Below are 13,114 nucleotides of genomic sequence, written 5' to 3' on the forward strand. Positions count from 1 at the left end.
ATGTGTGTGGGCTTCTCACTGTGGTGTCTTCTCTTGTTAACAGCATGGGCTATAGGGTGAGAGGGCTTCAATAGTTGTGGCACATAGGCTCAATGGTTGTGGTTCATGGATTCTAGAGTGCAGGCTTAATAGTTGTGGCGCACGGGCTTAGTTGCTTTGCAGCATGTGGGATTCTCCTGGACTGGGGATTGAACCCACATCTCCTGCATTGGCAGGCAGTTTCTTTACCACTGAGCCATCAGGGAAGACACCAAGTATCTTTAGATTGAAGAATGTAAACTTACTGACACTGGTGACACTCTCCATGGGCAATTGGTAAAACCCTATGGTTACCCAGAAAAGACATTTGGACTATAGCTTTGATGACTGAACTCTAGGAATAATCAGAATCAGGTTTTCTTTGAGTTGCCTTTTTCTTTTTGGGGGGTCTGAGGCCATGCAGCATGTGGAATCTTAGTTCTCTGACCAGAGATCGAATTCATGCCTCCAGCAGTAGAAGCACAGACTCTTAACCCCTGGAATGCCAGGGAAGTCCCCTGGTTTTTTAGTTCTCTTCACTAGAGTTTGGAACTCACAGTCCTGTGGTAATGAACAGCCCTTGGTGCCCTACATATCTCAGTCCATTTACGCAAAGTTTATAGATGTTCCCATTTGCACAGATGGATTAGTTTTGGTGGAGCTGATACCATGAGAACATACACACATTCTCACAGATCAGTTCTCACCTGTGTCCTGATGTGTGTTGATTTATGTATAAGAACACTCAGAAATATAGGCCCACCTGTTTTACTGTGCTTCGCAGATAATGCTTTAAAAAAAATGGACATTTATGGCAATGCTGTGTCAGGCAAGTACACTGGCACCGTTTTCCCTATAGCATTTGCTCACTTCGTGTCTCTGTCAGATTTTGATAATTCTTGCAGTATTTCAAACCATTTTATTATTATTATATTTATTATCCTGATCTGTGATCAGTGGCTTTTAATGTTACTACCCTATAAATGCATAAATGGTTATCATTCTTTTAAAAATAAAGTATTTGAAATTGAGGTATGTACATTTTTTATATATAATGCTATTATTGTACATCACTAGACTACAGTATAGTATAAACATAACTTTTATTTGCACAGAGAAACAAAACATTCATATAACTTGGTTTATTTTGATATTCAAAATATCTTTGAGGCCTGCCTGTACACAGAATGCATGAGCCACATAAATACATACTATGACCTGCCTATATGCAGAGAATGGCCCATCTATATTATATGAATTAGGGTTTAACATAAGGTACAAAATGTCCTGAGAAGCCTGTATGCAGATCAAGAAGCAACAGTTAGAACCGGACATGGAGCAATGGACTGGTTCAGAATTAGGAAAGGAGTACCTCAAGGGTGTATATCATCACCCTGCTTATTCAACTTAATGCAGAGTACAGCATGTGAAATGCTGGGCTGGATGAAGCACAAGCTGGAATCAAGACTGCCGGGAGAAATATCGGTAACCTCAGATAAGCAGATGATATCACCTGAATGGCAGAAAGCAAAGAGGAACTAAAGAGCCTTTTGATGAAGGTGAAAGAGGAGAGTGAAAAATCTGGCTTAAAACTCAACATGCAAAAAACTAAGATCACAGCATCTGGTTCCATCACTTCATGTCAAATAGATGGAGAAACAATGAAAAGAGTGATAGACTTTATTTTCTTAGGCTCAGAAACTCACTGTGGATGGTGACTGCAGCCATGAAATTGAAGACACTTGCTCCTTAGAAGAAAAGCTATGACAAACCTAGACAGAATATTTAAAAGCAGAGACATTACTTTGCTGACAAATGTGCGTATAGTCAAAGCGATGGTATTTCCAGTAGTCATGTACGGATATAAGGCTTGGGTCATAAAGAAGGCTGGGCACTGAAGAATTGATATTTTTGAACTGGGGTGCTGGAGAAGACTCTTGAGAGTCCCTTGAACAGCAAGGAGATCAAACCATTCAATCCTAAAGGCAATCAGTCCTGAATATTCATTGGAAGAACTGATGCTGAAGCTCCAGTACTTTGGCCACCTGACACAAAGAGCCAACTCATTGGAAAAGACCCTGATGCTGGGAAAGACTGAAGGCAGGAGGAGAAGGGGACAACAAAGGATGAAATGGTTGGGTGGCATCACGATTCAATGGACATGAGTTTGAGCAAACTCCAGGAGATAGGGAAGGACAGGGAAACCTGGCATGCTGCAGTCCATGGGGTTGCAAAGAGTCAGACACTACTGAACAATATCAAAATATCTTATAGTCATTGCATTATCTTTATAAGATAATAAAATTAGCTGAACCCACTTTTCTTACATTTAATCTCTATAAAGATAAATTCTTTTTTGAAGTGCCATGATTGATTTTACAGACTAAGATGTGAAACTTCAGAGGTTTTCAAATCAGAAAACATGAAAAGTTCTAAGCATTCTGATTATATTACTCAGAAAGATTTATTTCTTCTTTGTTTAAAGCCAGGAGTTTTAAAACTTTACTGATTTACAAATGATTCAAGCATATCTTACACTCTCATCAATTCCAGATTTTACATAGAGATGAAATCATCTCTTGGAAAGCTTCCTTCGGAAAATTTGCATTTGGGCTTCTTAGGTGGCTCAGACGGTAGAGAATCTGCCTGCAAAGTAGGAGACCCGGGTTCCATCCCTGGGTCAGAAAGATCCCCTGGAGTAGGAAATGGTAACCCACTCTAGTATTCTTTCCTGGAGAATTCCATGGACAGAGGAGCCTGGCAGGCCACAGTCCATGGGGTTGCAAAGAGTTGGACATGACTGATCGTCTAATGCTTTCTTTCATTTTAAAATTCATTGGTAAAAAAGGCCAGTTTCTGCATATATATTTGAATGTGGTTTTATCCCCCACCAGCATTTTACCTAGGAAAAGTAAATGGCAACCCACTCCAGTACTCTTGCCTGGAGAATCCCATGGACAGAGGAGTCTGGCAGGTGACAGTCCATGGGCTGCAAGAGTCAGACACGACTTAGCAACTAAACTACCAACCACCAGCATTTTACCTACATTGTATTGATTCTTTAACCTTACTGTTAGTGCATTTAGTTTCTCTCTGCTTTGCTTTTAATAAATAGACTGACACTTGACATGTGTTTTTCCAAGGTTCAATTTTAAGTATTAATGTATTAATAAAATGTCTTTTGAACTACTCTGATGAAAGGTCCAATGTAAATATCAAATATTGTCTGTGTTATTGTTGGTCTCATTATGTACATTTTGTCTACTGGGCTCTGTCTTTCAAGACTGAGACCTGCATTTTATATGTGAAGAAGTTTCCTTTCAAGATAAAATGTAATTAAGGTATTTAATATCAGGAAATGATTTCATTTTTCTGCCGAAGAATAATTCCTCTTAAATAAATAACATACCCCTGAGAAAGTGAATATTTGTTTGTGTATAATCCTTCTGACTTGACTTGTTGATATCTCTGTAAAATTACCCATGTAATTCTCAAGGTCAAATTACACAGGGAGTAGGAATAAAACTAATTTAAAATTGACTTCTTATGGACCACTTAGGAGACTGCTGGGTTTTCACTACAGTCAGGTTATTTAAGTCATCTTCTTCCTTTATTTATGGATGTTAGTTACATACATACACAGAAACAAATACACATATATAACACATAAATATACATGTCTCCCCCTCTAACATACCACATAATGGATATTATGTGATAATTATAGAAAACAAACAATTTTCTGCATATTAAGCATTTACTCAGGGAAATCTGAATAGAAGGCATAAAAGTCATTATACTTTATATTGTGTATTCTAGAGATGATGGTGGTCTCATTTAGGGACATTTGTGAATTTCTGTCATTTTTGGTTGCCACAGTTTTGGGCGTTGCATCTGGTATCTAGTGGATTCATGGCTACTGTTAATCATCCTACAATATACAGGACAGGCCCCCAACCCTCAACAATGAATTATCCGGTCCAAAATGTCAGCAGGGCCTTGCTTGAGAAACTTATAGACTATTCTTTACATATAATAGAACTTTTAAAATTCATCTTCAACAATCAGGGTTTTCCTGGGTTTTGTGCATCCTGTTAATTCTTCATCCCCCTGGGTCTCTTTACAGGTTGGCATTGTGGGAAGAACAGGAGCTGGAAAAAGTTCCCTCATTGCTGCCCTTTTTAGATTGTCAGAACCTGGAGGTAGCATTTATATTGATGACATCTTGACAACCAGTATTGGACTGCACGATTTAAGGAAGAAAATGTCAGTTGCACTTCAGGTATGCATAGCAGAGCACTCTCACATGTTCTTTTCATAAGGTGTCTAAAGTTTAAGTGCTTTTAATTCAGTTGGTCTTTTCAAGTTAAGTGAATGAGTTGATCCTTTTTTACCCAATAGAGCATATTTTTAGCAGGAGGTATTTTCAACAAACACTTTCATTGGATACCAGGTTTTGTTTTGTTTTGTTTTGTTTTCATCTGTTAGTTTTGTGTGCATGTGATTTAATAACTTACTGAGATAGATTTCTGGACTCAGACTTCCTCAGTTTCCACAATGTTATCCACTGATAATCACATAATTCTGAGAACAGAAGGATAAACAGTTTGCTTAGCACTGCAGAATTTCCTATAGGGAAACATGGATTTTATTAATAAGTGTCTTATAGATATAATTTTGCTGTTGGAAATGAGGACATCTTTTCAAAAGTGATATCTCCTTGGAGAACTTTCTGTGAAATTGTGGGGCTTTGAGAATTATAGGATATATAGATGCTTTGGGGAGACTGACAATTTAGCCATTAATGAATAATTTTCACCAGGGAGGCAGTACAGAATAATAAGGAAGAGCAGGGGACTCAGAATTCTGTCTCTGTGTATCTTGGTTTTCTCTGTCTTACAAGGCAGATAATAGGACCAATCCCTCAATCTGTTGTGAGGACAAAATAGGTCAGTGAGTGTGAAATGCTCCATGTAGACCCATATGTGCCTGCTGTGATGGTGGAGTGTTGAGTTGGCCATCTCTTCCTGGGCTCTGATTCTGTTCTCTTTTCTTCTTCTTCTTAAAGTAGTATAACTTTCAGGGAGAGTTTTGGAGACTGGATTATATGGACGGGTAGACGCTCCTGTCTTTCCTTGTGGTTCATTCACTGAACATAATTCCATGATACTTACTGAGAATTACTATCCTCCAAGTATATAGCCAAGGGCAACATAGTTCCTGTGTCCTCATCTATCATCCTGCCCACTGCTTTGACAACATGCTTATTAAAAAAAAATTGAGTTTTTTATTTATATACTTAGTAATCATTTGCCCATTAAAGGAAGCTCAGAAAAATACCCTCTTGAGATGAGAAACAGAGAGGAGAGGAGAGAGAATGAGCCAGGCAAATGTGCTTCCTGGAATGTGGGTGCAATGTGTCCTGAAATACCTGTTTATCAGGAAGCATGTACAACATGGCTCCCAAAGGAAGGCGAATGTGGACTTGGGTACAAGTGTTGCTACCTACCTGTGACCTCAAAAATACCTGGAATTACTCAAAGTAATTTTAAAACCAAGATATTCTTTTCAGACTCTAGTGAAATGCCACCTCACACCCCTTAAGATGTCTGTTATCAAAGAAAAAAGAGAGAAAAATGAAAGTGATAAGCATTGGCAAGGATGTAGAGAAATTAGAATACTTGTTCATTGCTGATAGGAGTGTAAAATAGTCCAGCTACTATGGAAATCAACTTGGTGGTTGCTCTGAAAAGTTAATGATGGAATTGTCATCAGTTCAGTTCAGTTCAGTCTCTCAGTCATGTCCGACTCTTTGTGACCCCATGAATCGCAGCAGGCTAGGCCTCCCTGTCCATCACCGACTCCCAGAGTTTACTCAAACTCTTGTCCATCAAGTTGGTGATGCCGTCCAGCCATCTCATCCTCTGTTGTCCCCTTCTCCTCCTTCCCCCAATCCCTCCCAGCATCAGGGCCTTTTTCAATGAGTCAACTCTTCACATGAGGTGGCCAAAGTATTGGAGTTTCAGCTTCAGCATCAGTCCTTCCAATGAACACCCAGGACTGATCTCCTTTAGAATGGACTGGTTGGATCTCCTTGCAGTCCAAGGGACTCTCAAGAGTCTTCCCCAACACCACAGTTCAAAAGTATCAATTTTTCAGTGCTCAGCTTTCTTCACAGTCCAACTCTCACATCCATACATGACCACTGGAAAAACCATAGTCTATTACCTACCTAGCAATTCTACTTTAGAGTATAAACCCCAAAGAATTGGAAGAAAGGTCTTGAAGAGATACTGGAACGTGTTTGTTATAGCAACATTACTCTCAGCAGCAAAAAGGTGGAGGCACTCAAGTGTCCATTGACAGATGAGTCAACAAACAAAATGTGGTGCATACACATACAGTAGAATATTACTCAGCCTTAATAAAGAAGAATATTCTGACACATGCTATAGCACAGATGAACCTTGAAAAAATTAAGCTAAGTGAAATAAGTCATTTACAAAGGGCAAATACTGTATGATTCTACTAATAGGAGTTACCTAGAATAGCAAATTCATGGATACAGGATGTAGAATGGTGGGTGCCATTGTTTAATGGGTACAGAGTTTCAGTTCCTTAAGATGAAAGGAGATCTCCGGCTGGGTGGTGGTGATGGCTGTACAACAATATGAATGTATTTAGCATCACTGGACTGTGCACTTAAAGTGGTTAATCCAGCAAATTTTATGTATATTTTATCACAATTGAAAAAAATTTTTTTTCAAAGGTATCCCTTTCAGGAAAAATGGGAAGAATGTTTCAGCACATTCAGTCCCCATATTTAAAGATTTCCTCTGGCTATTAGATTTATGACTTATGGTTACAGTATAAAATAAATGAGCTTAGATTCCCAAGTTTTATGTTCTGATGGTACTCATCGCTAAAATGGTCATGTGAGATTAGTTAGTAGAAATAAAGGGCATGTCTGTAAATTCCTTTCATATCATTGGATGCAAAGCTTTAGAAACATGCCCTGCGTTATTTTTAATGCTTCTTAATAGGAAAAAGTTGCATGTTTGTATACATAAAATAACTCTGTAAATAAATAACATTGGATGATTCTTGGCTCTGCCAATAATATTTGGAAGCACATCTGAGCAAGGACTAAACATGCCTTGACCTCAGCATGTTTTGGTTCTGTTCTGTTGGGTTCCATCCTTCCTTGGAGAATGTTCTAGGTACATACTCCAGAGAGTGTGTTTACAGAATAGTGCTAAGCTTTGTATCCATGTAGATTCCACTTTTTATGCCTTTGTCTCCAAGGTGCAGTGTTGGTTGATTAAAGAAAAAGAATCTGGAGAGAAATTTCAGTGTAAAGATTCCCAGTAAGCCATTCAGGAGGCACACGGGGATAGAATGGCAGTGTAGACCCAGTGTCAGTGTGACCCACAGTTTATTCCTGCTCTGCCTCGTCGACTGTGAGGCCTTGATGATGTAACTTGGCTGCCAAGCGTCAACATCCTCATCCTTAAACCCATTCTGGAAATCATGGACCCACAGATTTGCGAAGATGTAACTTAGTGAGATAATGTTTGTGCCCATGTCTCATTCTTAGGAATGTTCAGTCATCAGGAACTGTTATTATTCTTAAGAATCAGGGCACTGGCCTTTTGGGTATTGTTTCTACTTAAGTAAAAACAGTAACACCTTCTGAAATGACTTTTCTCTTTAATTTCTGTTTATGTGTTCATGGTCTTTGGTGTTCATGGTCTTTGGTGATTTTCTTTATATTTATTGCTTAATAATAAAAACTGAATTGTTACATAAATATTAATAGTAGGGCAAAGAAACAAAAACAAACAAACAAAAAAACACAATAGGAATTTTGGGGAAAAGCATAACAGAAATATATCTAACATTTTCCACCAAGAGCAAGAACTCAGACTAAAATTTTTTTGTATTTTGATTTCTGGCTTTCCTCCCACCAGCTTCTTTCCTGACTATCACCTTGTACATGATCTTACTTTCCAATCCCCCACCAAAACCTCCAGCCCTTTTCTCAGCCCTCTCCACACTCTTGACTATTTTCTTTCTCTCTTTGAGGACAGGGCCTATATCTCTCATTTCTGTTCCTCTGGTGCTTGTTACAGTCCCTGACAAGTTACAAGAATATTAATAATAATTCCTAAAGTTTATGGAATTGTTAATACATTTTAGTTTCTTATCCCACCATTTCCTGCTTAATCCTCACAATTTGTTGTTATCTTTATCTGACAGATTTAAAAACTGAGTTACTGGGAGCTTATCCTATTTTTCAAGTAAGGGGCAGAACCAGGATTCAAATTTTATGTGTGTCTATTTTTTTTAATTGAAGTATAGTTGATTCACAGTGTTTCAGTTGTATAGCGAAGAGTTTCAGTTTTATCTCCAAAGACTCCCATTGCAGCAGAGTAAAATCCAAAGTCCTAGTCATATAACAGAGACCTACGCTCTCCAGTCTCCACCTTGTCCACTTCTCAGTCATGTCTGACTCTTTGTGACCCCATGGACTGCAGCACACCAGGATTCCCTGTCCATCACCAACTCATGGAGCTTACTCGAACTCATGTCCATCGAGTCGGTGATGCCATCCAACCGATGGCATCCCCTCTCCTCCTGTCTTCAATCTTTCCCAGCATCAGGGTCTTTTCCAGTGAGTCAGCTCTTCACATCAGATGGCCAAAGTATTGAAGCTTCAGCTTCAGTATCAGTCCTTCCAGTGAATATTCAAGGTTGATTTCCTTTAGGAGTGACTGGTTTGATCTCCTTGCAGTCCAAGGGCCTCTCAAGAATCTTCTCCAACACCACAATTAAAAGCATCAATTCTTCAACTGTGTCGTACTCATCAGATATTTTTGCCATTTTCCCTACCATCCCACTTGAAAGGACTCCCTAAACCATAGAAAGAATGAATAAGTATAGAACAAAGCCAGAAGATACTACTCCTATTGCTCTGTCCCTCATTTGGACAATATCAATTTAGAAATGGGTTTATGCACTTGTATGTTATGGGCTGATATGTGTCAGGAGAAGATACTCAAAATGTTATCCCTCCCCAACCAAGAGCCCTTTGTCTTTACAGCGTCTTGCTAGCTGCAGAGGTAGAAAAAGTCTGTTAGTTTGGTTGCCTGAATTTACTTGTCTAAGTGCAAAAACTTACATTTGTCTTCCCCACAAATGAGTAGGAAGCAGTGATGCTTGTGTCTCAACACCCCAATATAGGAAACTTAGGAAGCTGAGAGCAGACTCTGCAGAGGGGGAGCCCAGTGCTCTTTCTTTGAGTTGCCCCTCTTAGCTGAGCCAGGCCCACACCATCTTCCCTGGATCCCTGGTCCCTGTGATCCTGGAAGCAGCAGGGAGCTTCCATGGTGTTCTCTCTTCTTCCCAGGCTCATCCCCGTCACTGCTTACCCTGCATGAACAGGTCAGAACTGGGGAGTTGTGATGGTAACAAGGACCTGGGTAGGAGCAGAGACAGGGGAGTGGGGACATAGACCATCAGTCCTGGGGTGAACTTTCAAAGATGAATTCTGTGTTTTTAAGAAGATACTCCTCAACTTTTGTTCAAAATTTTAGGAATAATCTAAGATGAAAGTTCTTCTTAACAAATTTCCAGGAACACAACAGGTAGCTGAAGTATGTGTGTTCTTTGTGCTCAGGATCTGAAGTAGTTCAATTGAGATTGAGATTATATGCAGGGAGTAGCCTGCTTACTTGAAAGAAACTGGAAAATGAAGGGAAGATGGAGAAGGGAAGGAGGAAGAATATTGGGGACCAGCCTCCCCTCGCTTGGCTATGTGGCTTGTGTAAAACTCATGGAGACAGCTGAAGGATGAGAAATCACCTGCATGTGGGAATCTTAAGGTTGATAATTACAAAGACTAACAAGTTTTTATAAAAATCTGAAGTAGAATTATGGTTATTCCCCTGAAAAGGAACATGTTTATTTCAAGCTCCAGGTTCTCTTTTATACTTTGACAAAACATTAGGTCAGAGGTTTGACATTTTCAGTTCCCCCTCATCCAAATTAATTGTCTCATTGTTGCCCTTCAAACAGAGTTCCTGCCTCAGTGATTCTCTCAGAATGTGATTACTTGTGATTACATTGTAACTCATGCTTATGTCTGGGCTGCATACCACATTCCTCAGTTTATTTCTTATCTTTCTAAATCCTGCTTGCCCCTAATTTCCTAAACTCAATATCTCCTAAAAAGGCTTCTAGCTATTAACTCTAAAATTCCTAATCCCTACAAGCTATAGTAAAATATGCTAACACTACAACATTCCTTAAACTTTTAGCTTCTAACTATTCTTAATTATTCCTAAACCCTAAACTCAGCAAACTTCCTTTGCCATAAACATTTCCCTCACAAACAGGTCTCAGATAATAATCCTTCCCATGGCCTCAAGCTGCGGTCTACGTGCTCATCCTGGAATGCTCTTTGTAAAGATCCTTGAACAAATGTCACTGGTTAACTTTATGGATTATTCTCTGGGCACAACTGCAGAAGGCTTTGTGCCTTCTCATGCTCCTCTCAAGAACAATAACCACCTTAACATTCTTTGCAGCCAATTCAACTGAAGAAAGGAAAAAATAAGTCAGAATCACAGGACCTAACTCCTTCATCCCAGGACCGTGCCTGCAGGATGAGAAGAGGGTGTTGGGGCCGTGCTTCCATTTTGTTAGCAATGCCTAATGTGGCTCCCAACAAGTAGTCATTCTGAAATATTGTATGAGTAGTGATTTTCAGTGCTTTGGAAGCATATTGGCCACTTAATCAACTTTGTGCAATTAAATCTCCCTTTATAATGTCTTTTTAATTGTGGATTTTGCTCAGGAGTATGTCTTTTTTTGGTGGCACACCTTGAGTTTTCTGTATTCATTTCTCTCTCACTAGACTTAAAACTGAGAGCATACTGAAGGAAGGATTGGAAGGCTTCCTGAGTATCATTCTTCCTCATGATTAGGGAAAAGAAATGTCTGTCTTCTTCATCTTTCCTCTCAGGTTTTTGTGAAGTGAGGAGGAAAGTCCAGCCCCAATGCCAGCCAGGATTTGAACGTGGGGATTCCAAGCAGTCTGGGCACTTGTGGAGGAGTCATGTCTCCTCTTGTTCCCACACATGTGCCTCCACTTGTCCTGCCCCCTTCACTGAAAGGAGCCAATTGGGCTCTTCTCTTCTGCCCATATTCTTATGACCTGGCTTACTGAGCCTTCCAGAAGAAAATGTATATGGCCTACATTAGCTTATGTACAGGATTCTCTCTTGAGGCCAAGAAGAGACATATATTCCCAGATTAATTTATTTGTGGCTCCTCCTGAAGCAGAGGACTAGGAAGAACTAAATATTTAAATTAAAGTATCATGACACAGGTCACAGTGGGTTTCAGGTCCTCTTGGCCTTGCAGTTAATAATGAAGTTCTATGAGGCAGGTCACCCTAACACACATGTGAGAGAACGTGGGGGCCAGCTGATACCAAAATCAGAGATGATCTCTCCATGGACAGAGGTGCTGCAGACCCCAGGAGCTGACGTTCCCCTTGCACATGTGGGGATGTTCATTTCACACATGTGGAGAGATTCCAGATCCTAGAAGACAGTCTGACCAATGGAGAAAATAGCCTAGTTTATTCTTCAGTGCTAATGTGTAAATATTTAATGGTTTGCTTTGAGGCACAAACCTCTACTAATCATGCTGTTGGTATTTCCCAGTCACACCAGGATTGACAATTAACATCTTGATGTTAAGTTTCTCATGTAATTATTTCCTCAGTTTGTGTGAGTGTTTAAACAGATATTTATTACCAGGGTGGTATTTTTTTTTTTTTAAATAAAGTCTTCCTTTGTCTTCAGTTTTTTCCTTAAGATGAAAAAAACTTCTTTATCACTTTCTTCTGTTAGTGTTCAGTAGTTCAGAAGATATTTTGTAGCACACTTTGTACAATGGAAAATTATTTTAGAGATACTGTTTTGTAAACATACATTTGCAACTTTATTATTAATAATTAATTTAGATGTTTTTTTTGTATTTTAATTTTGACAGTCTGTACACATTAGAATAAAATAAAAAGAGATTAAGGTAATAACACTCATTGTTTTGGCATATTTAGGAACCTGTTTTATTCACTGGAACAATGAGGGAAAATCTGGATCCCTTTAATGAGCATACGGATAATGAATTGTGGAATGCCTTAGAAGAGGTAATTAACTTGTTAGCATCTGTATATGTGTGTTTATATTTAGAGCATTGCAGATAATTAAGGGGAGCATGTCAGTTTAACTGACTTCAGTAATAGGAAAACACTGATGACATGGGTATGCTTAAAAATGTGTGTATTGATGATGGTGAAAATCAACAATATAATATGACATGTTTTCATTTTAGCTGTTTTCCTAGAACCCTGAACAAATAGACACATTATCTTGTCCTTAGCAGAGTACTCAATTAGATGTTGAAACTGTGGGATCAAATTCTACTAGTGACCTACTGAATTAATTACTCCATTACATTCCAATATTCGTTTTATTCCTCTGGTCTTAGGAAACATCTCCTAAGTGGAGACAATAGTATTTTTTCCTTATTAACTAAAAGATATAAATAAGATCATACTAATAAAATATAGAAGTTTCATAGGAAAGTGTTTATAAAGGTAAATTATATAGTAAGAATTAATGATGATTATTTATTGGCAATTATGTCATTTTAATGCTGTAGCATAAATGCAGATAACAGAACCCTGGAACATCTGCTCAGCTTTTATATGGGTAGGTTCATTTCTAGAGAATTTTCTGTTATTTGTGTCATGTTTTCCCTTGTTCCATTTCTTTGAATTTCTTCACCCTTGCATGAAAAGAAAATATGACTATTAAATTGCTGTCAGTTTGTATTTTAATACAGACTATTTTGTGATTTTGCACTCCTTTTACAAATCAGTTCTACTGATGGCAGAAACCCTAGACTTCTTTTCTGTAATTTATTTATTTTAATTGGAAGCTAATTACTTTACAATATTGCAGTGGTTTTTCCATACGTAGTCTTTTGCTTTTAAAAAGTAAGAATGAGCATTTCTATACAT

General features: G+C 38.6%; 1 protein-coding gene across 1 annotated transcript in view; it reads left to right on the top strand.

Moving 5' to 3' along the window:
* Nucleotides 1-12,310, top strand: part of LOC113889392 (multidrug resistance-associated protein 4-like) — a 36,587-nt gene extending 24,277 nt beyond the window's left edge. The window contains exons 6-7 of the mRNA XM_027536073.1: nucleotides 4,145-4,300; nucleotides 12,149-12,310. Coding sequence (XP_027391874.1) covers nucleotides 4,145-4,300; nucleotides 12,149-12,295 — 303 coding nt within the window. The 3' untranslated portion in view covers nucleotides 12,296-12,310. The remainder of the gene's footprint in view (nucleotides 1-4,144; nucleotides 4,301-12,148) is intronic.
* The last annotated feature ends 804 nt before the right edge of the window (nucleotides 12,311-13,114 follow it).

The sequence above is a fragment of the Bos indicus x Bos taurus genome, unplaced genomic scaffold (genome assembly GCF_003369695.1).
Source record: "Bos indicus x Bos taurus breed Angus x Brahman F1 hybrid unplaced genomic scaffold, Bos_hybrid_MaternalHap_v2.0 tig00011924_arrow_arrow_obj, whole genome shotgun sequence".
NCBI lineage: Eukaryota > Metazoa > Chordata > Mammalia > Artiodactyla > Bovidae > Bos > Bos indicus x Bos taurus.